A 27,300-nucleotide genomic window follows, 5' to 3' on the forward strand; every position below is an offset into this window, starting at 1 on the left:
AGGTATCCAAACTGGAGAGAAGAGGTAAAATTGTCATTCTATGCAGATGACATGATACCATATATAGAAAACCCTAAGGACTCCACACAAAAACTACTTGAAGGATCAATGAATTCAGCAAAGTAACAGGATACAAGATTAACATTCAAAAATCAGTTGCATTTCTATATACTGACAATGAAATATGAGAAAAGGAATATACAAAAAAAATACCTTTTAAAATTGTACTCCCAAAAATCAAATACCTAGAACTAAACCTAAGGAGGTAAAGACTTATACACTGCAAACCATAGAACATTAATCAATTAAAGAGGATTCAAAGAAATGGAAAGATAGTCCACACTTCTGGATTGGAAGAGTTAATATTGTTAAAAAGGCCGTACTACCCAAAGTAATCTACAGATTTAATGCAATCCCTAGAAATAACCCAGGACAGTTTTCACAGAACTAGAACAAATAATCCAAAAATTTATCTGGAACCGCAAAAGACCCAGGAATTGCCAAAGCAATCCTGAGGAAAAAAAGCCAAGCAAGAGGCATAACTCTCCCAGACTTCAGACAATACTACAAAGCTACAAGACAGTGTAATCAAGATGATGTGGTACTGGTACAAAAACAGACATATAGACAAATGGAACAGAATAGAGAGCCCAGAAATAAACCCAGAAACCTACTATCAATTAATCAAAGAAGGCAAGAATATGAAATGGGAAAAAGACAGTCTCTTTAGCAAGTGATGCTGGAAAACTGGACAGCTATGTGTAAATCAGTGAAACTAGAACATACCCCCATACCATGCACAAAATAAACTGAAAATAGCTTAAAGACTGAAACATAAGACAAGACACCATAAAATTCTTAGAAGAGAACACAGGCAAAACATTCTCTGACATCAATACAAATATTTTCTTAGGTCAGTCACCCAAGGCAATAGATATAAAAACAAAAATAAACCAATGGGACCTAATCAAAGTTACAAGCTTTTGTACAGCAAAAGAAACCATAAAAAAAACAACAACAAAAAAAAACAAAAACAAGAAGACAACCTACAGAATGTGAGAAAATATCTGCAAATGATGCAATCAACAAGGACTTAAATCTTCAAAATATTCAAACAACTCACACAACTCAACTGCAAAAAAAAAAAAAAAAAAACCAAACAACCTAATTGAAAAATCGGCAGAAGACCTAAATCGACATTTCTCCAAAGAAGGCATATGATGGCTAAAGGCACATGACAAAATGCTCAACATCATTAATTATTAGAGAAATGAAAATCAAAACTACAATGAGGAACCACCTCACATCAGTCAGAATGGCTATCATTGATAAGATTACAAATAAGAAATGCTAGAGAGGATGTGGAGAAAACTCCTATACTGTTGGTGGGAATGTAAACTGGTACAAGCACTAGGGAAAACCATATGGAGTTTCCTTAGAAAACCAAATATAGAACTACCACATGATCCAGCAATCCCACTAATGGGCATATATCCAGAAAATTTTTTCATTCAAAAAGATACAGGCTCCCGTATGTTCACTGCAGCACTATTCACAATAGCCAAGACATGGGAACAACCTAAATGTCACTCAACAGAAGAATGGATGAAAAAGATGTGATACATATACACAATGGAATACTACTCAGCCATCAAAAAGAACAAAATAATGCCATTTGCAGCAGCATGGATGGAACTAGAGTTTCTCATACTAAGTGAAGTAAGTCAGAAAGAGAAAGACAAATATATGATATCACTCATATCTGGAATCTAAAATATGGCACGCAATGAACAGAAACAGACTCATAGACATGGACAGCAGAAATGTGGTTGCGAAGGGGGACGGGGGAAGGAGTGGGATGGACTGGGAGTTTGGGGTTAATGGATATAAATTGTTACATTTAGAATGGATAGGCAATGAGGTCCTACTGTACAGCACAGGGAACTATGTCCAATCACTTGTGATGAAACATGATGAAAGATAGTATGAGAAAGAGAGTGCGTAGAGATGTATGACTGGGTCACTTTGCTGTATAGCAGAAATAGAGAGAACAATGTAAATCAAGTACAATAAAAATTTTCCAAACAAAATAATCAAAAAAAATAGGGAAAAGAAAACTTCAAGCTCTGAAAATGATTTTCACAGATATGGCTATAAAATAAACGTGTGTGTGTGTGTGTGTGTGTGTGTGTGGCAATCTTGTACTGCCATGTGTTTTACTTTTCTTCAAGTTTTTAACAGTCCTCATTGCTTAACAGAAAAGTAGTCTATTTCCCAAAGTACAAAATATTCTCTACTAAAATTTCCCCTTAAACTCTTACATAAATAACTTGCTACAAAACTTTATAGAACCACAATACAGTATGTTTAAAGATGTGATGAAGAGTACATTTAAAACTATTTTAAAAGGAGGTCAAATCTGACCTCTGGGCCATGAAGCATTACATTAGCAGCTCTGCAGAAAGAAAAATGATAAGGTATGAAATGAGGGCTCAGAAACTAGGACCTTATCAGTTAGAGTACGATTCAAGCCTGTAAGACAAATTGCTTAGCAAGGCAAGTCACCTTCCTGCTGTGATGAGGATATAGCTGAATTTCCAATGCTACTATCTCCCTCATCGTGTCTCCTAGACTTGATATCATACAGCCAAGGAACGGCTTATAGTTCTGAAGCATCTACTACATATTTTGAATACATTTTGTCAAAGTCACCAAGTAGGATAATTATCTTTGTCCTTTAAATGGCAACTTAAAGTGTTAAATAAAGATCTTCAAAGGATAGTCACTAATATAAACTTCTGTACGACCCTGCATTAACAAAGAATGATGATTCTATTTCAGGCTTCTAGTAAGTAAACTAAGCTTGTTATTTAAATCATTTTAACAGTTTGCTTGGTTCTGATAAATAAAATCTGTAACATAAAAATTTAGCAAAGCCCACAAACTGTCTTACTTTAAATGTATACCTGAACATTGATGGACTTTTTCAGCAGTTCTTCTACAAAGTTCCAATTTGATTCCATTTGTCTCTAGAAAGGGAGAAAATATTACATCAAAATTACTGCTCTTAATTATACATTAAATAAAATATCAAACTAGATATAAATTTCATTTAATCTATCATCTGATATCATTGCTATTTCTTGAAATGTCTAAAATTACTTTGGTAAAGAGCTAGTTGACAGACTTGGTAGAAAAAAAAAATTACATCTGTTCCAATCCAACATAATCCTTATCAGGAGTTGTGATATTAAACAGAGGTACTTCCATTAATTTAAAATATTTTTGACAAATACATAATTTTTGCTGTCAGATACATTCTAACAGAAAAAAACTTTATATATATTTTATTATGTTTTTTGTTCTATTATAGCTGGTTTACAGTGCTCCATCAATTTTCTACTGTACAGCAAGGTGACCCAGTCACACACACACATAAACATTCCTTTTTCTCATGTTATCACGCTCCATCATAAGTGGCTAGATATAGTTCCCAGTGCTATACAACAAGATCTCACTGCTTATCCATTCCAAAGGCAATAGTTTGCATCTATTAACCCCAAAATCCCAGTCCATCCCACTCCCTCCCCCTCCCCCTTGGCAACCACAAGTCTGTTCTTCATGTCCATGATTTTCTTTTGTGTAGAAAGGGTCCTATGTGCCATACATTAGATTCCAGATACAAATGCTATTATATGGTATTTGTCTCTCTTTCTGACTTACTTCACTTAGTATGAGAAACTCTAGTTCCATCCATGTTGCTGCAAATAGCATTATTTTGTTCTTTTTGATGGCTGAGTAGTGTTCCATTGTGTATATATACCAAATCTTCCTAATCCAATCATCTGTTGATGGACATTTAGGTTGTTTCCAAGTCTTGGCTATTGTGAATAGTGCTGCAATGAACATATGGGTGCATGCAGTTTTTGAGTGAAAATTTTGTCTGGATATATGCCCATTAGTGGGATTGCTGGGTCATATGGTAGTCCTATATGTAATTTTCTAAGGTACCTCTATACTGTTCTCCATAGTGGTTGTACCAGCTTACATTCCCAACAGTGCAGGAGGGTTCCCCTTTCTCCATATCCTCTCCAGCATTTGTTATTTGTGTTTTACATATATTTTAGAGTTTTTTACACTGAGTGGTCTTTATACTTTACTCAGCAGAGACTTTTGCCTTTGTTTCATACAAAACAGCCTCAAGATGGTCTACTCTAGCTAACAACCAACTAAGACTTTTACACAGAAAATAAAACTTTTACATAGTGCTACCTCATTTAGCCAGCAGTCACTTATCTGGCAACCTCAGCCATCTACAATAGGATAAAATAAGATTCTCTGCAATAAGGAAGAAAGGCAAAAAATTTCATACAGGCTAGGTACTGTGAACAATTCTACTTTTCCAGTGGGGAAAACCTAAAAGACATTTTCACAGGATACCTGTTCACTTGATACTCAGTTCTTTAAGTTTTGGATACATGGGTCCTGGTCAAAACCAGAAGCAAAAAAAGGGTCTCCAAGAAGAATAAAAGGTGTAAAAATTAACCATAAAACCTTAGAAAACTAAGCAGAGGCCTCAAATAATAAAGGCAAGAGCCTCCTATCTCAATTATAACAACTATGCTGTACGTACAGATGAAGTCCAGTGACCAATAAAAAGTTTAAAGCATGTTCAATATTCTCGAATTTAAACAGCTGGATAATGTTGATGTTTGATGCTAACTATATAAAATCACTAAGTAACTCTCCTTCCTTCCTTCCTCCCGCCCTCCCTCTCTTTCTTCCATTTTTTTTTTTTTTTTTTTTTTTTTTTGTCTTTTTAGGGCCACTTCTACATTGATGGAAGTTCTCAGACTAGGGGCTGAATCGGAGATGCACCTGCTGGCCTGCACCTCAGCCACAGCAACATGGAATCTGAACCGAATCTATGAGTATACCACAGTTCATGGCAACTCCAGATCCTTAACCCACAGAGCAAGGCCAAAAACTGAACCCATGTCCTCATGCATACAAGGCAGGTTCGCTACCACTGAGCCACAACAGGAACTCTGTAACTATTTCTTTAACAAAGACACTTAGTAACTGGGGTAGCCAGCCTCTAAGACAGTCCTCAGTGACCCTGCCTTCTACTATTCATAATCTTGTTTAACCCTCTCCCACACTGTACAAGAGTTAGTCTGTCACCAACAGAATACAAATACTCATAGGAGTGATAGGATGTCATTGCCAAGATAAAGTTATTAGACATTGATGTTTCCATCTTAATGACAATCTCCCTCACTGACTCCTGGGAAAAGCTACATATGAATAGGCCTGTAGAGGCCAATGCGATGAGTAACTGAAGCCTCCTGCCTGGTTGAGTAAAACTGGAAGTTAATCTTCCAACCTCATTCAAGTTTTCAGAGACAGTTCTCAGGTAACAGCTTGACTACAATCTCATAAGATCCTGAGCCAGAACATTCCACCTAAGCTCCTACTGGATGCCTCGCCCTCAGGAAAGTGTAGGTAATAAACGTTCATTCTTTTAAGCTGCCAAATTATGTTAGACAGATAACCAATTCAATGATGCAGCTATTAAAATAAACTCACATAAATAAAGTGAATGCAAAATACTTATCAGGAAAAAATATATAGTGAAGAATCTGGCCTTGCTTAGAGTTCTGAATTTATCCTTGGCTTCTGGGGGCTAATCTCTGGGTCCTTGGACTATTTTGCCTGATCAGAGCATCTTTGTTTGTCCCAAGCCTATTGGCATGCTAGACAGTCTAGCAATGTAATTGAAGGTGGAAGATGAACACACCCACATAGTCTTAGGTTAGGGCTAGCTATGCCTGAAAACCAGTAATTTAATTTAGACTGGAGGCTTTTGGTCCTATATTAGTTGATCTAAGACTGAGCTTAACCCTCATGTGATGCAATCCATCATGCCTATGTAATGGAGCTCCAATAAAAACTCTTGAGCACTGCAATTCGGGTAAGCGTCCTTGGGTGGAAATACTCCCTGCATACTGTCATACACTGATACTTGGAGACTAAGGTGCCTTGACTCCATGGGGAGAGAACAACAGAAGCTCCACATTTGGTATTTCTCTTTGACGCTGCACTAGGTACTCTTCCTTTGGCTAATTTTAATTTATATGCTTTCTCTATAATAAACCATATTTGTGAGCATCATAGTTTTCAGTGAGCTCTTTAAGTTCAAGTAAATTACATGGTTCTGGGGATCCTTGAGCTTGTAATTGGTGTCAGAAATGAAGTAGCCTTGAAGATTGTTCCATAAAACTTGGTAGTTGGCTCTAAAACTCTATCAAAAAGATGATCATTTTGTTCTATCAATATTATATGTACCTTGTGTTAGGGTCTTTACATTACTTCCTCAAAAAAAAAAAAAAAAGAAAAGAAAAAAGAAAAAAACAAAACTGTACCTCATTCACAGATAACACAATTAGGTCTCAGAAAGGTCACATACATAAGTCAGTGCATGGATTCACATCCAAGTAGGTTTGGTTCCAAATCCATTGTCATCCTTCCATTATATCTTGCTATCAATAAATGAGTTTCTCTTTTTTTCTTTTTCTTTCTTTGTTTTTTTTGTTTTGTTTGTTTGTTTGTTTTTAACTGTACCTGCAGCATGTGGAAGTGCCCAGGCCAGGGATCAAATTCATGCTACAGCAGCAACCCCAGCCACAGCAGTGACAATGCCAGATCCTTAACCATTGACCCATCAGGGAACTCTAATAAATGAGTTCTTTTCCTAACAAGTTTTCCCTCAGCTTTCAGCAATCCACTTTTAGGTCATCTTTAACTAAGATAAATCACCACCAGTCCCAAATAAGGAGGACCATGACAAGGTTGATATATTTAGCTTTATGATTTGATACTGCTGAGTATATTTCAATTGGTCTAACAATCTGAATCACACAAATCAGAGAGAAGTAGTACAATTCTTGTCCAAAGAATTTCAACTCTATTTAATATTATTGTGGTTATAATCTAAAGCAGAAACCATAATTCAGAGAAAAGAATGACAACCATATCATATTTAAATCAAGTCTGAGTAGGAGAATATGCATAAGTGATACAGATTTTTCTTCCACAGGAAAACTTAACTTTGAGCAGCTATAGTATTTTTCTATATACTAAGTTATAGTACAAAAAGGGGGTAAAACACATCAATTTGGAGCTATGTTTTACATTTCTTAACCCACTACCAAAATTAAGACACTTAAGTTTCAGCACAGGTGGTTTCTCCACCAGAAATATAAAGTAGATCTCCCATTCTCCAGTTCCAACCAACTAGGTAACCTGGTACAACTCACATTTTAAGGTTGTATTTCACACTTTTTACCTAATCATCATCTCAGATGTTTCAAAAATAAGCATCAGCTGGCCTGACTGACTGTACGAGGTTCTGGGGAGAGGAAGTGCTCTTAAAATGATCTCTACAATGCCTCAAAAGTAATTTTTCTCTTCAAAATATATTTGCTTTTAAAATTAGGAGTTTCCTTTGTTGTTCAGTGGATTAAGAATCCAATTGGTATCCATAAGGATGCAGGTTCCATCCCTGGCCTTGCTCAGTGGGTTAAGGATCAGGCCTTGCCACAAGCTATGGCACAGGCCACAGATGTGACTTGGATCCTGTGTTGCTGTGGCTGCAGGTGTAGGCCGGCAGCTGGAGCTCCAATCCAACCCCTAGCCTGGGAACTTCCATATGCTGCAGTTGCAGCCCTAAAAAGAAATTTAAAAAATAAAATAGAAGACACAGATTGTAAGAAGATAAGGCATTTTCGTCAGGGATAAGTCAAGAATGCCCATTCTTGCCACTTTTACTCAACAGTTTTGGAATTTCTATCCACAGCAATCAAAGAATAAAAAGAAATAAAAGGAATTCAGATTGGAAAGGAAGAAGTAGAACTGTCAGTGGTTGAAGATGGCATAATACCATATATAGAAAAGTCTAAAGATGCTATCAGAAAACTACTAGAGCTCATCAATGAACTGGTAAAGTTGGAGAATACAAAATTTAACATACAAAAATCTGTTGCATTTCTATACACTAACAATGAAATAGCAGAAAGAGAAATTAAGGAGACAATCCCATTTACCATCACATCAAAAAGAATAGAAAACCGAGGAATATACCTATCTAAGGAGGCAAAAGATCTGTACTCTGAAAACTATAAGACACTGATGAAAGAAATTGAAGATGATACAAACAGATGCAAAGATAGACCATGTTCTTGAATTCAAAGAATGAATACTGTGAAAATGACCATACTACCCAAAACAATCTACAGATTCAATGCAATTCCTATCAAATTACCAATGGCATTTTTCACAGAACTAGAGCAAAAAATTTAAATTTGTATGGAAACACAAAAGACCCTTGATACCCAAATCTTGAGAAAAAAAGAGTGGAGCTAGAGGCATCAGGGTCCTTAACCTCAGACTATACTACACAGCCACAGAACTCAAAGCATTATGGCACCAGCACAAAAACAGATACAAAGGGAGTTCCTGCTGTGGTGAAGTGGGTTAAGGATTCAGCATTGTCTTGGTGGTGGTTTGGGTTGCTGCTGAGGTGTGGGTTCGATGCCCAGCCCAGCAGAGTGGGTTAAAGATCTGGCTTTACCACAGCTGTGGCATATGTCACAGCCACAGCTCAGATTCAACCCATGGCCAGGGAACTTCCATTTACTGTGGGGGGGGGGGGAGAACAGATAAATAATCAATCATGCAACAGGCTAGAGTGCCCAGAAATAAACCTGTGTGCTAATGGTCAAATAATCTATGACAAAGTAGGCAAGAATACATAATGGAGAAAAGATAGTCTCTTCAAAAAGTGGCAATGGGGAAAATTGGACAGCTGTAAAAGAATGAAATTAGAACATTCTCTAACATAAATCATATACAAAAATAAACTCAAAATGAATTAAAGACCTAAATGTAAGGCTGAGTACTATAAAACACCTAGAGGAAAACACAGGCAGAACATTCTTTGATCTAAGTCTCAGCAATTTTTTTTTTTTTGTATCCATCTCCTAGAGTAATGGAAACAAAAGGAAAAATAAACAAATGGGACTTAATTAAACTTAAAAGCTTTTTCACAGCAAAGGAAACCATAAACAAGATGAAAAGACAATCTATGGATGGAAGAAGATATTTGAAATGAAAGGGATTAATTTCCAAAATACAAAAACGGCTCATACAGATTAATACAAAAAAATCAAACAACCCAATAAAAAAAAGTCTAAATAGGCACTTCTCCAAAGAAGAAAGAGAGGTAGGCAACAGGCACATGAAAAAATGTTCAACATTGCTAATTATTAGAGAAATGCAATTCAAAACTACAATGAGGTATACCAACTCACACTAGTCAGAATGGCTATGATCAAAAAGTCTGCAAATAATAAATGCTGGAGAGGGTGTGGACAAATGGGAAGCCTCCTACATAGTTGGTGGGAATATAAACTGGTGCAGCCACTATGGAGAACAATAGGGAAGTTCCTTAAAAACTAAAAATATATATATATGATCCAGCAATTCTACTCTGGGGCATATATTCAGAAAATACAAAAACTCTAATTCAAAAAGATACATGCTCTTCACTGTTCACTGCAGCACTATTTACAATAGCCAAGGCATGGAAATGTCCTTCAACAGATGAATGGATAAAGAAGATGTGGTATATATATATATGTGTGTGTGTGTGTGTAGACTCACACACACTCATGAGAATATTACTCAGCCATAAAAGAGAATGAAATGTCATTTGCAGCAACATGGATGGACTCAGAGATTATACTAAGTGAAATAAGTCAAAGAAAGACAAATATCACATGATATAATTTATGGGTAGAATCTAAAAGTAAGATACAATGAACTTAACTACAAAACAAAAAGAGACTCAAAAGAAACAAACTTACAGTTACCAAAGAGAAAAGGGGAGGAGGAAGGTGAGATAAATTGGGAATGTGGGATTAACAGATACATACTACTACATATAAAACAGGTAAATAACAAGGACCTACTGTATAGCACATGGAACTATATACTCAATATCTTATAATAACCTATAATGAAGAGGAATTTGAAAAAGAATTTTATATATGTTATATAATATATATATAAAACTGAATCACTTTGCTGTATACCTGAAACATTATAAATCAACTATATTTCATTAAAATAAACGACTGGGATTATAAGAGGATAACACTCCCATCTAGGTTGGCAGAAAAGCATTTAACAAACACATATGAAAATCTAAATGTCTAATACGAGGAGTGAGATATCAGATTTTCCTTACAGTCTGTATTAAGCAACTGGAAAGTTCTGTGATTTAAATCCACATATAGCAAAAAATCCAACTTACATAAACTTTTAAAAAATTAGCCAAACCTATTTAAAATGTGAAGGTTTCACATTAACCTTCAGGGCAAAGCAGTTTACATTTAAAAACTGAAACATCTCGGAGTTCCCGTCGTGGCGCAGTGGTTAACGAATCCGAATAGGAACCATGAGGTTGCGGGTTCGGTCCCTGCCCTTGCTCAGTGGGTTAAGGATCCGGCGTTGCCGTCAGCTGTGGTGTAGGTTGCAGATGCGGCTCGGATCCTGCGTTGCTGTGGCTCTGGTGTAGGCCGGTGGCTACAGCTCCGATTCGACCCCTAGCCTGGGGACCTCCATATGCCGCAGGAGCGGCCCAAGAAATAGCAAAAAAGACAAAAAAAAAAAAAAAAAAAAAAAAAAACAAAACTGAAACATCTCTATGATTATCAGAAGCATGTAGGTATTTTTCTGCTGCAGAACATACAACTAACCATTATTACTTCATATCATCCTCTTACACCAGATTACTCTTTAGTGAAATAAAGTCTGCTTAATGCATAACCATTTTTTATATGGTAGATGGCTATTTTAATACATCCTAAGGAGAAAAAAAAGAATTCAAGTAATTTTCAAAATTCTGATCTAGGTATAATTCCAAACACAATTTAACATCCTATATAATCTCTCTGAAAGAATGAGTCAATACGCCTTTATGATCATAGATTAAAGTGATTATATGATTTATAAATCAAATTGAGCCACTTTTGAGAATAAAAGGGAAAAAAACTAGCCAGATGGAATAAGGGGAAAATGGGCATAAACTGAGACTGTCCTGGCAAAGACCAAAGACCAATTCAGGATGATCCACATGTTAAATTTATCTATGTGGTAAAAATAGGGTGATATTTAACCACTATGTACCTCAGTTTCTTCATCTGTAAAGTAGATATAATATCAGCCTCCTGCCTACTTCATTAACACTTCACTGAGATAAAAACCAAATAGTCAATATGATATTTTAAACACTTTGCAAATACAATATGCTGGAAGTATCACCCCTAATGAAAAGCAGCTTGAGTTTTTCTTTTAAAGCCACTAAGAAGTCAAGAAATGTTTGAAACTCTTTGAGTACTCATGAATAAAGGCAAAGCCTATTTTACACATAACACATATATATTATACATCTTTATTACATCTATCATATGAAAGGTTTCATTCCCAAATATCCAGGGCTCTCTTTCCTCTTAAAACCTTCTACGTAATTTTAAAAATTAAGATTTTAGAAAAATAAATGCATCTTGGCAAAAGAAAACCATAAGGGGGAGTTCCCATCGTTGCGCAGTGGTTAACGAATCCGACTAGGAACCATGAGGTTGCGGGTTCGGTCCCTGCCCTTGCTCAGTGGGTTAACCATCCGGCGTTGCCGTGAGCTGTGGTGTAGGTCGCAGACGCGGCTCGGATCCTGCGTTGCTGTGGCTCTGGCGTAGGCCGGAGGCTACAGCTCCGATTCGACCCCTAGCATGGGAACCTCCATATGCCGCGGGAGCAGCCCAAGAAATAGCAAAAAGACAAAAATAAATAAATAAATAAAAAGAAAGAAAACCATAAGGGAATTGCTGACAAATATTAAAAGATACATGTTAAGCTATTTTAAATACAGACAATTCATTTACTATTTTGATCCAAAGCTAATAAAAGCTAATATAATCTCCTATGGAGTTCTCTGTATGAAACTGAAGAGTGATTTCAGCAATGTAACTGAGGCTGGTTATAGCAGTACAATCCAAAACTACAGTAGTAATAGTAATGATATGTATTAATGTGCCTAGATTACCTACCACACTGGGAGTATGTGGGGTTCAATACCAGTCATCACTGAAATACACCACTCATTCAAATAAATGTTAACGGCAGTTCCAGCAAGCATTAATAACCTGAAAGCGTGTTCCTTGAAGCAAGAGGTAGTATAATCTACGTCATGTGCATCCTATCATCAGCACCTATTATTATGAAAGCCACTCAACAGGAACTCAAAAGTGCTTAATTACTATATTTATTTACACTGATTAAAATCTGAAATAATGTATTTAGAAGAATTAAGGTTGGATGGTAAGACAAGTAAAAATTCTTACATAAAGCACTTTGATACATAGATAAATTTTTTGAATACTTTCATTGTTGATGGCCAATGGGCACATGATGTATAGCACAGGGAACTCTACTCAATATTCTGTGATAATATATATGGAAAAGAATCTGAACAATACTGGATATCTGAACAAGACCGTAGTGGCTTAGCAGAAACAATCTGACTAGCATCCATGAGGGTGCAGGTTTGATTCCTGGCCTCGCTCAGTGGGTTAAGGATCCAGCATTGCCGTGAACTGTGGTGCAGGTCACAGATGCGGCTCAGATCCTGTGTTGCTGCAGCTCTTGTGTAGGCCGGCAGCAGCTCTAATTTAACCCCTAGCTTAGGAAACTCCATATGCTGCAGGTGCTGCCCTAAAGAGAAAAAAAAAAAAAAGAGTGGATATGTGTATATGTATAACTTAATCACTTTGTTGCACTACAGAAATTATCACATTGTAAATCAACTGTACCTCAATAAAATTTTAAAAAATGAAAAAAAAAGACGTGAAACATAACTGTAGTAACTCCGTTAAAATACTCAATAAAAGGACCAATACAGTAATAATGCCAATTTGCTAACATTTACTACTTACTATGTATCAGCATGGGAAGGGCTTGTATAGAAACAAAGGACATAGGATCCTTCTCTCTGAAAAGCTCATTCTATTGCCCTCTTTCAATGAATTGGTAGAATGCTTGGATACATTGATACTGAGCTGAGTGTTGACTTCTCAAAGCACCTTCTGACTCATTATCTACATTATCTTAAGATCTAAAGGCTCTTTTACTACTAGGGGATCACTTTAGAGAATCTCTTGAGGCCCTTTCCATTTCTCTGACCATCAGATTCCATAGATGATTTCTGAGCTCTGTCAATATTCCAAAAAGAAGAAAATCTGGGAAGTCCATCAAGGAACATGTTCCATAAGGCATTGGTTTTCATACCTCATAGAGAATGAGATCAAAGGAGCTTTTTGAAAATAAAAACTCCTGAACTCCAGACCAGATTACTAAATCAGGATCTCCAGGTTTGAAAAATCCAAATTTTTAAAAATTCACAGATAGGTCTGATGATTGGCCTGGTGTGCTAACTACTCCCAGAAGAAAAGGCCAATTGTAAAAAAACAGACTTCAAGATTCTAGATGCTTATTTTGCGGAACTGATGGGCTGATATAATACTATACTATTTCTGAACATATTAGAAATCATATACAAATGGTGCTTCGAATAAATACAGCTACCAGCTGGTTTTATTTCAGTATGGCTCTTTAACACTGAAAAATATTTCTAACATACTAGTTAAAATCTCTGCTTTACGTTTGATGTAAACTTCATGGCTGTTTAATAGATTAAAATATATTGAAAAAGATTTTCTAGTTCATTTCTAGGCTTTCCTTTTGGCAATCTTACAGATTTCAGAGTAGAAGGCATTTTAATAGAAAATCCAATCCCATGATTTCTGGATGAGAGAGCAGAGGCCCAGAAAGGTTTAAATAACTTACTAATGGTCACACAACTATTTAGTAGCACAGTTAGGGCTAGATTTCAAGTCTTTTCTTTAAACAAACTGCTTTTCCTTAAATAACAAAAGCAGAGATTACCATTTTTCAAGCTGTTTACAGAAAGGTCTACAGCTTCTAGATTCTGAAGCTGAATTTATGTCTGCAGGATTATGATCTGATTTTTATTGTTTCTACTCCCTAATTTGTCTACAAAAAAAAATGTATTAGTTGATACCATAAGAAAGTTAAAAAAAAAACAACTTACCATTTCATCTGGTGCCCCATGGCGATCAAACCGGTAAAATGATGCTACATGAGTAATAATCCACCAAGTAAAACCCAATGGATCCCTGGGCTGAATTAGAGGCACAGAAGGTCTTCTTTGGTCATTTGATTTTTCAAAGACTGTTTTAAGTAGTTTATTTAACCAGTGCCAAAATGACTGTAGAAAAAGAGGTAATACAATTCAGTTAAATTCACAATGGTCTAGTAACTTTTGATTTGAGCTTTTTCCTCCATTTTTATAAAAAAATATACACACAAAAGAGAATATAAAATACTTATACAAAACTTAAATAATAAAAATATCCAGGTTAAGAATTAGAAAATGACTAGTAGATTTCCCCTCCCACCCCATGCACCTGGAGCATGTGGAAGTTCTTGGGCCGGGAATAGAACCCACACCACAGCAATGACCCAAGCCACTGCAGTGACAACACTGGATCCTTAACCCACTGCACCACAGGAGAACTCCAAAAAATGACTAAAACTTTTAAAAGGTCCTAGATGTTCCCAAATCACAACCTCCTCTCCTATCCAGGAGTTAACCATTATTCTGACTTCCATTCCCCAGTTTTATAAGTTTTGCCACATAGATAAAAAACCTCAATCATACACTGTTTGGCTTCACCTGCTTTTGTTTTGTTTTGTTTTTTCTTTTAATGTGTGTTTATATTCTTAAGTAGTTTGTTTCTATTCTTTGGTAACTTACTTCTTTTCCTCAACATTATATTTGTGAGATTTATCCATATTAGTGAGTACAGCCATAGTTCATCAGAGTATTCCAATATATGACTATATGATAAACCATTTACCTAATTTACTGTTGTTAAACATTTGATGAGTTTTAGTAAGATTTTTTCCTAGATATTTGTCCACTTCATATAAATATTTCATATAAATTAAGTATGAAGTATTGACGATGTCTCTTTTTTAATGTCTGTAGACTCTGAAGTCATGTTTCCATTTTCATTACTAGTATTGACCCTGGAATCATCTCAAGAAAGATTAGCCAATTTTAGTCATCTTTTTGAAAAACCAACTTTTGTTGTTTTTGAGCTCTCATGAGATTTGATCATCTTTTTTATTTTTAAATCTCATAAATTTGTGTTAATTACTTTAGTAGAACCTTTTATTTCCTTTGGGTTTATTAAACAGGGCACTTTTTTTCTTTAGGCACCAGTGATAAGTTCCCCAGCCAGAGATCAAATCTGATCTGCAGCTGCGACCTATGCCATAGCTATGGCAACACCAGATCCTTAATCCACTGCGCTGGCCAAAGAGACAACACTGGATCCTTAATCCACTATGCCACAGCAGGAACTCCCTATACAGGGATTTTTTTTTTTTTTTCACTAACTTAAGATGAATTCTTAGCTCATTAATTTTCCACTTCTTTTCCTCTAACATTTGTATATAAAGTAATAAATTTCCCTCTAGTTATATCTTTAGCTGCAGTCCCAAAGCTTCAGTTAGTAATATGTTTATCATTTATGTCAAGATATTTCATAATTTCCATTATATCTTTTTACCTATGTTCAAAAATATATTTCAATATTTCTAAGCAGATGTATATTTCTTCCTGTAGATCTATCAATGTTTATTTTCTATATTTAACAGCTATTATTATCCACATGAAAATTTAAATTTATTTTATATTCCTGGTGAATTGGACCTTTTTATCAAGTATGAAATGACTTAATTTTTTTTGTTTTAAAGTCTAATATTCTCCAATATTAGTTAAATACATTTCTTTTCTTATATCTTTTTCTATCAATTCTGAGTCCTTCTGAATTTTATGTTTCAGAATCTCTCTCGTAAACAGCTTACAGCCTGCTTGGACAGTATGTCTTTTAAATGAACAGTCCATCTGCAGTTAATGTAATGACTTTTACATTTAGTTTTAAATCTACCACCTTAGTCTGTGTCTCTATTTACACAGGTAGTTTTTTTCACCAACACTTTCTTCTTGTCTTCTTTTGGGTTGACTATTTATTTCATTGTTTTCCCCTTCATTAGCTTGTAAGTTAAATAGCCTACTTTCTCTTGCTTTAGTGATTATCTTAGAAAGAACAGCATACATTCAAATATCTTGAGAAGTTAATATACATCTTTGTTCTTCTCAAACAAAGCTAGGATATTAAAACACTCTAACTCACTTATGTCCTACCCAATTTATATGCCAGTATTACTAGGTACTTTAACTCTATTTTTTAATCCCAGTAGATTATTGATTTATACAAAACATTTACCATTTAACTTACCCTTTAATCTTTCTACAGTTCAGACACCACCACCCCCTCTCATTTTGGTATCATTACTCTTCTGCCTGGAATTTATCTTTCAGGATTCCCTTTAATTTTGCTTCAGTGAAAATTGTTTCAGCCCAGTCTTGAAAGATTTTGCTGGATAAAGAATTTTATGTTGAAAATTACTTTGTTTTAATACAATGAAGATATCATTCACACTGGCCTCCACTGCTGTTGAGAAATCAGCTGTCAGTCTAATTGCCACTCCTTTAAGAGTAATATATCTTTCTGTCTGAATGCTTTTAATCTCTTCTCTTTGTCTCTGATGTCCTGCCATTTCACTAAGATGTATCTGGCTGTTTTTTTGCCCTACGTGGAATTCGCTGGGTTTTTCAATACCATAGATTTCATTAACACTAGAAAGTTTTAAGTCATTTTCTCTTCTACTTTTTACTTCTCCTCCTCTGGAACTTAGCTTATCAGATATTCTCTCTATTCACACATGCTGCATTTAGCTACCATGTTGTTTCAGTTTCATCTGTAACAGTTCTTCAGACATTATCTTTCATGACTGACCTTGATGTTTTTGTGTTTTGTTTTCTCTCCACAGTAGCACCTGAAGCACACGGAAGTTCCCAGGCTAGGGGTCAAATCAGAGCTGCAGCTGCCAGTCTACACCACAGCTACAGCAATACCAGATCTGAGCCTCATTTGCAACCTACACTGCAGCTCACAGCAAGGTCAGATTTTTTAACTCACTGAGACCAGGCATCGAACCCGTATCTTCGTGGATACTAGTTGGGTTCTTAACCTGCTGAGCCCCAATGGGAACTCCCAACCTTGATGTTTGAAGAGCAGGCCAATATTTAGGTTTCACTGGTATTTCTTCATGATTAGATTCACACTATGCATTTTTGGCAGGAATACCAAAATGTTTTTGTTCATTTATTTCATCATATTGAGGGTACATAATTTCAATTTGTTCTATTATTGATTTACCATCTCTTAGGTAAGGTAGTTTCTGCTAGGTATTCTGTGTGTAAAGTTACTGCTCCCTTTGTAACAGTTACTATGCAGTTATCAAGCTATGTAAACACTGTGTCTTTCATCATACTTTGACAGCCAATGAGGATTCTTATCTGAAAAAATTACATGAGGGTTGTCAATTGGTATTTTCAAATCCCATAATTACTTCTACATTTATAGGAAGAGTTTTGCTTCTCTCCATTTACATATTCATTGATTTTTATCAGTGTAGACTCACAGCTCCTTACTATATAGATTATAGTCCTTTGCTGTCATTTATTTTCTTGCTCAAATTATCCCAGGTTTGGTGGGTGGCAATCTTCACAGTGGCCCTTGTGCCCTTTTTACATGTCCTCGGCATATGTGCAGCACCTCCTTAGTTTCTGGTACAAAATGTTCCAGGGATCAGGATGCCAACATGGTCATGTGAGGGTCATGTGACCCTCTTTCAGGTTACAGACTTCAGGCTGAGTCCTCACAAGGAGAAAGTTTTGTCTTTTTAAATGCTCCATTGTTGCCTTACTTTTGTCTTAAGAAGTCTAGTGCATGCCAAATTATTTTGCTCTTCTAAGTTACTTAGTCTTCTTGTCTATGAAATTTGAAGACTTCCTAGGGGACTGGAAGATACTATGTCTGAAGTCAAATAGTTTTAGGATATGTCTCAGGCTGGATTATTTGGATTTCATCTTTCCAGTTAGCACACAGCCCCTTTCAGTATGTAGATTTAGTTCTTCCTTTACTTCTGGAATGTTTTCTTGGATAGTAGTTTTGAATATTAGCTATATCCAATTATTTTGTTTTCAGGGACCCCATTTATTCATGCAGTTAATTTCTTCTTTGCCTATCTTCAATTTCAACCCTTTTTTTCCTCTAACCCGTTATCTCATTTTTACTCTCTTGGTTGTTTTTGTGCCTTTCTTCCATGCCCCTTATTAAATCTTCACCTGAGTTTACTCTCCTTGAACACTTTGTAATTTAGTCAATTCTAAAAGGATTTTTTCCACTTCTCTCCTGCATTCAGTTTATTCTTTCCATTCAATCCCAGCTTTTGGGCTGTTTTAATATCTCATTCAAGGTGTTCTTTACAACCCCAAATACTCATCTATTTAATTCAGTCTGGAGTGTTGTCTTTCCATTTTCTTCTGCCTTATAGTCGTTTCTAGGGAATACGGTATCCTCAGCTAAAGTATATCAATTCTGTTTTCTTGTACTAACTTTATGAAGACTTATTTAGTTTCTTTTCATTTTGTAGATTTGGACTACTTTCAAAGATTCCTAGTTCAGTGAATTCTTCTTTTGCCAATGTTAAGAGCCATTTCTTTACTAGATTTCCTTTTTTGGGGGTGGGGGGTGGTAGTGGTAGTGGAAGAATGTGTGTGAATCCTTTTATTTTTTTATTTTTCAATGTTTTCTGTTTTTACTTCCTGTCCCTTTCACTGCCTAATCACCAAGGGGGAACCACTCCCTTTTTGCCTTTTTATTCTCCAGAAACTCTACTAAAGATTGCCTCCTCAGATATGAGGGCAATGTGGCTGTGACATCTGTCACCCCACTGATCACCAGCATTGATTTCACTGACCTGGCTGGCTAGGTGGGTGTCCCCTTCCTCCCTCACCACTCCATGTGTGCCCCTCCTGAAGCTGTGCACTCGGTCGAAGAGGATGACCATCCCTAATAGAGATGGCCTATTCTTTGGTCAAGGGCAGACAAGCAGCTGTGTTCCCCTGCTAGAACTTCCAAACAAGCTCTCAAAGATTGCCTCCTCATGTCATGCTCCCACTTTCATGTTATCTTAGATCTTGCTACCTTTCTGACCTACAAGAAAGCTTTTCATATTTTTCACATTCTTTCAAAGATTTTAGAACAATTTTATGGCTACTGCTAGCTCTCCTCAGAGTAGTTTTTTCTCAGGCTGCCCTTGCTTGATGGAAAAGTGTGGTAGAGTTTTGGTAGCTTTTAATTTACCACTTTGAACATTCCTATCCTGCAGTTATGCTATCGCATGTTTTTTTGTGCAGTTTTATTTGTTCTTGCTATTCTGTATTTTGGGGGGTGTCACATGGGAAGATGTGGGTGGGTTTAAGCATTCACCTGTTGTCCAAGGCTACTTAAAACTCACTGGCTTGAGGGAGTTCCCGTCGCGGTGCAGCAATGAATCCAACTAGGAACCATGAGGTTGCAGGTTCGATCCCTGGCCTTGCTCAGTGGGTTAAGGATCCGGTGTTGCTGTGACCTGTGGTGTAGGTCTCAGATGCGGCTCGGATCTGGTGTTGCTGTGGCTGTGGCACAGGCCAGCACCTGTAGCTCTGATTAGACCCCTAGCCTGGGAACCTCCATATGCCACCAGTGTGGCCCTGAAAAGATAAAAAAAGACAAAAAAAACCCTCACTGGCTTGAAATCTTTAGTAAAATCTAAGCCACATGAACTCAAGCTGTAAACCTTCATGAGTGCTGGCTTACAAGAACAAATACATTAAAGCAATTTTAAACTGCAAAGCAACACAGTTAATTAAAGATAGGAAAAAGGCAATTTTCCTTACAAATTCAGTTGAGTTTCTAGTTCTTCACTTTGGGGGCCCAGGTTTACGGGTAGCTGGCGTATAGTAGGTTACCACTAGAGTTGATTCTGAGGTTTGTCTTTGATTCCTACACCTTATACTTACTGTAGCAGAGCTAATGTTCAGGTTTACATAATTCAGCAACTGCCTCTAAGCTTCATGGTTCAGCTGACATGAGCTCCCACCTTGCATTTAGTATTTGGCCTCAGTACTTCTTACTTTCTTTTTTCTTTTTTTGCTTTTTAGGGCCACACCTGCAGCATATGGAGGTTCTCAGGCTAGGGCTCGAATCAGAGCTATAGCTTCAGGCCTATGCCACAGCCACAGCAATGCCAGATCCAAGCTGAGTCTGCGACCTACAACCTACACCACAGCTCACAGAAATGCCAAATCCTTAACCCACTGAGCAAGGCCAGGGATCGAACCCACAACCTCATGGTTCCTAGTCAGATTCGTTTTTGCTGCTGCCATGACGGGAACTCATTGACACATTTGAAATGCTTATTGTATGACTGATACCCAGCATGAATAGGTTACATTAATTTTTTTAGAAGGAAGGTCAAACTATCTTACTGTCATGAATGGAAACTTCTAATTTAACTTTCAAAATAAAATAGCTTTCAAATTCTGTCAATAACTTATTTTACTTGTATGAAAAAATGAAATAAGCTCCGATTTTTATTATTTTAAGACAATTCTGGTTACTATATAAAATGAAGACCAAAACATACATTTAGGTTAAAAATATATATTACTATGCAAATTTCTACAAATTAATATTTTAAATTATGCCAACTTTTCTGCTTAGAATCTAGAGAAAGATTAATGGCAATAAGCATGAACATGTTTTCATAAATTATATATGGTTTACAACTTCAAGTCTGAAATTTATAAGAACGATTCTAAAAAAATATAAAATTCTTAAAGACGAGTTTTGCAGAAAATGGTAAAATTGATGTTTACCATGTAAATGAAATAAAATGACCTGGAAAATAATCAAAGGAAAAAATTGCTGAGACTTTGTAAAATTTAAATCTCACTGTAGAAAGCTGAGCTCTACTGACAAACCTAAATGCCAAGAAGAAAATTTTTTTCTTACTCAAAGTTAAAAATGTTAAATTTATACTTAATTTTTATTTTACTTATACCAAGTAAATTTACTACTAAAATAATAACTCTAAATATATACAGTACTATAAACCTACAGAAATACAGTTATTAAAATTTTATAGCAGTACCCAAACCCAAAGTGTGAAAAACTGGGAAATTTAAGAAACTACCAAGTATCTAAAGTTCTTTTTCATATAATATAAACCATTCTTTCTTGTTTTTTAAATTAAGATTTAATTTTTTTAGGGCAGTTTAATTTCACAGCAAAATTGAAAGGAAAGTTCAGAGACTTCCCAAATAGCCCCACCCCCACAATCACAGCCTCCTCTGTTATCACAACATCCTGCCCCATAGCGGTATATCTGCTACAACTAATGAACCTACACTGACACATCATACTTACACAAAGTCTATAGTTTAAATGACAGTTCACAGGAGTTTCTGTTGTGGCTCAGCGGAAACAAATCTGACTATTATCCATGAAGACACAGGTTTGACCCCTGGCCTCACTCAGTTACGGATTCGGAATTGCTGTGAGCTGTGGTGTAGGAAGCAGAAGCAGCTCAGATCTGGCATTGCTGTGGCTGTGGCATAGGCCAGCGGCTACAGCTCCAATTCAACCCCTAGCCTGGGAACCTCCATATGCCATGAGTGCAGCCCCAAAAAGACAAAAATAAATAAATACAGTTCATTCTTGGTGTTGCACATTCTATGGGTTTGGAAAAAGTATAATGACATATATCCATCATATATCTTAGTGATATCATGTATTTTCACTGCCTTAAAAATCCCATGTTCTGCCCACCTCCCAGAAACCACTGATCTTTTTACTGTTTTCACAGTTATGCCTTTTAGAGAATGTCATATGGTTGGAAGCATACAGTATGTAGCCTTATCAGACTGGCTTCTTTCACTTAGTTATTTGCATTTAAGGTTCTCCCATGTCTTTTCATGGCTTAATAGGTCATTTCTTTTTAGTATTGAAGAGTATTCCATTGTCTGGATATACTACAATTTGTCCATCTACCCACTGAAGGACATCTTGGTGCTTCCAAGTTTCGGCAATTGAGTAAAGCTGTTATAAACCTCCATGTACACGTTTTTGTGTTATTAGTTTTTACTGGGTAAATACCAAGGAGCGTAGCTGCCAGATCATTTAGGAAGATTATGTTTAGTTTTATAAGAAACAGTAAAATGTCTTCCAAAGGTGGCTGTACAATTCTGCATTCCCATAAGCAATAAATCAGAGTTCCTGCTGCTCTACATCCCTCATCCACATTTAGAGTTGTCAGTGTTCCAGATTCTGGACATTCCAATAGGCGTGATAGCTCATTGTTCTTTCAATTTACCTTTCCCCTAAAAGTGTAGCTTCTTTAAAGAAATTTTTAGAATATTAGAATTGAGATTTTGACTTAGAGAGCTACAGAGGAGTTTTTTGATGTTGTTGTTACAAATAAATTATTGAAAAAGTGTATAGGAAGAAATTATCCCTAACTCCTGAGTAAGAACATATATCATTTTGAACTATTTGTATTTACTTCTGGCTGTGGATATTTGTTTCCATTAATCCAGCGCACTTGAAATAAAATAAATTCCCATTCTGAAGATGTGATTCAAAATGAGGTGAAATAAAATTTTCTACCTTCCCCTTGTATTTTTCTTCCTCCCTCCTTGAAATAAGATACCATAAAATTGATTAATAGAAACCTGTTTTATTTCTCCTGAAATTTAAATCTGCCTCATTTCCTGACTAAAATGTTTCTAGTATTACTGGAGGGTTTACTAGAGGGTTTTTAAAGTATTTTATCCAAAAAGATTCTTGATAAAACAAAGAACTTGAGAAAATAAGAGTCAAATTTTGTACTTCTCCTAGATGTTTCATATTACCAGTGTAGGGTTAAAAATATAGTTTAACAGTAGTCAGTTACTGCTCTGGTTGGTGGTAGTTGTCTTATTATAAAAAAGTACCTCTAAAATTTTTCTTTGCCAAATCCACTGCATAAATTCAATGCAAGGGTTAGTAACGATAAGTAACATCAGTTTTACAACTTACTTCTGAGTGAGACCATTTACTTCTGTGGTCGAGAAGATGAATGAATAGTATCCATAACTCCTTAATGCATGGACATGCGCAATGGTGACTCATTAATGCTTCAGAAGGCCTTACCTGAAGGAAAGAACCAAAAAGAGTAACTTTGAAGACAGTAGAATTTTACAGGCCACATACCTCCTCACATGTTTTAAAAGATGACTTTAAATTTATGCTTAATTACATAAAATTTTTTATAAAAAATGTACCATTTCATTCACTTTTAAAATAAATTCCCATTTTCAAAACAAAAATACACAATGAATTTTATTTTCAACTTGAAAGAAAAATAAACCCCTCTGCTTTAATCATCTAGTCAAATGGTCAGCCAAGTTTTTCTGTAAAGGGATGGATAGTAAGTATTTGAGGCTTTACTGGTGAAACAGTCTTTGCCACAACTAACCAACTCTGTCAGTGATGTGCAACATCAGTTACAGACAATGGGCAGAAAAGGATGGGACTGTGTTCCAGTAAAATTTTGTTTACAAAAACAGGTGGTATGCTAGTCTGGCTCCAGGGCCATGGTTTCCAATTCTTGACCTAATCCATTCGCCAAATAAAAAGACTTCTAAGAAAATGATTAGAAAATAAATTTTGATTCCCTATAATACAGGCTAAAATTTTTTTTTTTGGTCTTCTGTCTTTTTTTTTTTTTTAGGGCCGCACCCATAGCATATGGAGGTTCCCAGGTTAGAGGTCTAATCAGATCTGTAGCTGCTGGCCTACACCAGAGTCACAGCAACACCAGATCTGAGCCATGTCTGCAACCTACATCACAGCTCACGGCAACACCAGATACTTAACCCACTGAACAAGGCCAGGGATCGAACCCGCAACATCAAGGTTCCTAGTCAGGTTCGTTTCTGCTGTGCCACAATGGGAACTCCCAGACTAAAATTTTTTAAGTAAGAATAAACACAATTACTATGAATATTTAGAGGTTAGGCAATTTTACCATTGCTTTAACAAATATATCCTTGCTGGCACTAAATAATGCAGAGAATGTACTATATTTGCAAGTATAGCTAGACTTCTGAAATTCACAATGTAGTCATTATTTCATATATTACATGCATTTGTCTAGCCTAATACATAGTAAAAAACAAATGTCAAGATACTGCTGGAGTTCCCATTGTGGCTCAGCAGTTAAACCCGAGTAGCATCCATGAGGACGTGGGTTCAAACTCCGACCTTGCTCAGTGGGTTAAGGATGCAGTGTTGCATGAGCTGTGGTGTAGGCCAGCAGCTTCAGCGCTAATTGGACTCCTTAGCCTGGGAACCTCTATGTGCCACAAGTGCGGCCCTAATAAGACACAAAGACAAAAAAAAAAAAAAAAAGATATCACTATATCATATTTGGTTAATCCACTAATTACATTAATTGTAAACATAAAGATTTAAACATTAATAACTACACAAACACATAAATTTTTAAAATTATAAATCCCAATAATAAATCCCATAGGTAAGGTTTATACTTGTTATCTGAAATAAGTGATGATAATCAACAAATTTCCATTGCTTGAATATAAATGTACACCATAGCACTTTTAAATCACTGTGTAAAACACTGTATGATAAGCAACTTAGTAAAAACCCATAATTTCCCCCTTGATTCTAGGCCTTTAATGAAAACAAGCAAAGAAAACCTCTTTTTAAATGTCCACTAACCCTTTTGCTAAGTACTCATTTATTTTGTAACAAAATAATAAAGGGCTGATCTCCCCATTTGAACATAAGTTAAATTTCCAATCATTAGCATAAACATTGTTTTTATTTATTTTTGATAAGATGAAAAAAGGTCTTTTTTAAAAAAAAAAAGCCCTAAAATATTAATTCCAACCTACTTCAAATGTTTAACTCAAGTTCTTTCCCCAACCAACTCTCAAATAACAATAAATATAAAATTAGTATTAACAAGTAAACACTTTAGATTAAATTCTTATATATCAAAACCCACATGCGTTAGTTACTGACTATTGCCATTAAGTACCAAAAATACAAACAAAACTTTTTAAAGAATTACCTTGTCATACCTGTTCAGGGACAGGCTTATTAAATTATAAAGAAGATTTTCACAATGTTCTTCAAATAGGCTGACATTGGTTAAATTGTCACCCGTGAGATTCATAAATTGATGACTATATACAACTTGTTCTAAAAATTGAATAAAATAAATCCTATTTACAACTACAGTAGATTTTACCAATTCAGGAAAGTAACTGTACACCTTTAAATTAACATAACAAAACTGAAACATACACAGTTACAGGCAAATTTTTTTCCAAATAAAAGTTAAATTTGAAGACATTTTCTTATATGAGCACTGATAGACATTACACTAAAATTCAATTCTCTCAAGTACTATTTACTAGATTCTCTTTTCTTTAATATGGCCATCTGATGAGCAATAATGAAATACCATTTAAGAGAAAAAACCATAAGGGAAACACTAGATACCTGTATTTCTAACCAATAAAGCTTTTAAAACATTATCCTTTCAACAAATACTGATACACTAACCACGTGCAATTATTTTGCGGCATAGAATAGAGTTAACAAGGTAATAGATATTAAAATGTGTACCTATATCAGAGTAAGTTCAACTGAGTATTGCTCTAAGAAAATATTGATATAGAGTCCATATGAGAGAGGAAATGATATATTTGCATACACCTTTATATGCTCATGTGTATATATTTAAGTGCACAATCGTACACATGTATTAAATATGTTTTTGCCTTTATTAATTCACTGAAAAGTGGGTATTGAGGTAAAGAATGTCTTCATAGCCTAATTAATAATTTACAACTAAATAATATTTATAGAAAATTTCCAAATTGATACTGGACCCTAAAGATGCCAAAGAGCAAGACTGAGAAATAAATAGGCAATATGTGAAATAAGATTCCATTCTTGATATATACAAAATACCACTAGTAACAGGAAAGGTAATGAAACAAAAGATAAAATGCAACATGTAATTAATAAAGCAAATATAAAAAGACCATAAATTTAAGATGCTCAACTTCACTGGTAATCAGGAAATTGTAAAAATAGAGATTCGATATCACTTTTCACATATTAGTTGGCAAAAAATAATTAATAATATTCACTACTGGTAAGAGTATGAGGCAAAGGCATGCTCACAGTTGGTACATGCTCACAGCTGTGTACAATAAATTAGGGAAACTTACTATACAACAGCAGAGCAGCATACACAACATTAAAAATTCAATGTGCAACTTCAATTCTAAAAATTATTCTACAGAATAATTTGTACAAGTTTTCAAACATATATATACACAAGGATGTTCGTTTGTAATATAAAAAAAAGAAATAACTGAAATATTAAAAAATAGGTTTGGCTAAATAAGTTATGATAGGTCCATAACATACACACCGCTTAAAGGAATCAAGTAAAGCTGTACTAACAGGAACAGATTTCTGAAAAACTGTTAAATAAAACCCTATACAGAACAATATGATGATACCATCTGGGGTTAGGAAGCAAAAACAAAAACCCTACCTATGAGTTTTTTATATATGTATATTAACAGTAAGTATGGATGGATAGATAAATCAACCAAGTTGTTCCTAGCAGTTATCTCTACAAAAAAAGACCCTCACTATTTACTTTGGTTATTGTTTGATTAAAAAAAAAAAATCAGAAAGCACTTATCACTTGTGTAATCTAAAAAACAATTTAGATTAAAAAAATTACAGATTTTAAAAAGGTTATAAATCAGAAGTCCATAAACTTACTTGATTTTTCACCAAGCATGTGAAGAATTTCCAGCACCAGCCAATGGATATCTAAGTGGAGATGTAATAAATGCCACGATGGTGGAAAAAGCTGTGAATGACATTATCAACTATGACTGAGAATTCTTAACACTTTATTGCGTTTTTTATGGAATGACACAACACTCCTTCAAAGGCACAGGTTAATCTACCACCTATTCAAAAGCTCAAGGAAAACCTCTGTCTTGTTCATTAGACGATTCTTGCACTGGAGAATTTGAAA

General features: G+C 35.4%; 1 protein-coding gene across 9 annotated transcripts in view; it reads right to left on the minus strand.

The window, feature by feature from the left end:
- The window catches only part of MMS22L (MMS22 like, DNA repair protein), a 153,879-nt gene that overhangs the window by 112,204 nt on the left and 14,375 nt on the right, over positions 1-27,300 (minus strand). For 8 of the 9 annotated variants that reach the window (XM_021073207.1, XM_021073193.1, XM_021073186.1 and 5 more), the window contains 5 exons: positions 27,039-27,129; positions 25,300-25,430; positions 23,238-23,351; positions 14,228-14,404; positions 2,967-3,029 (listed from right to left, as the gene is read on the minus strand). In XM_021073207.1, coding sequence (XP_020928866.1) covers positions 2,967-3,029; positions 14,228-14,404; positions 23,238-23,351; positions 25,300-25,430; positions 27,039-27,129 — 576 coding nt within the window. Of the gene's footprint in view, positions 1-2,966; positions 3,030-14,227; positions 14,405-23,237; positions 23,352-25,299; positions 25,431-27,038; positions 27,130-27,300 lie in introns of those variants that run through there. The other variant, XM_021073213.1, reaches the window with a different exon arrangement.

This window comes from Sus scrofa, chromosome 1, assembly GCF_000003025.6.
Source record: "Sus scrofa isolate TJ Tabasco breed Duroc chromosome 1, Sscrofa11.1, whole genome shotgun sequence".
NCBI lineage: Eukaryota > Metazoa > Chordata > Mammalia > Artiodactyla > Suidae > Sus > Sus scrofa.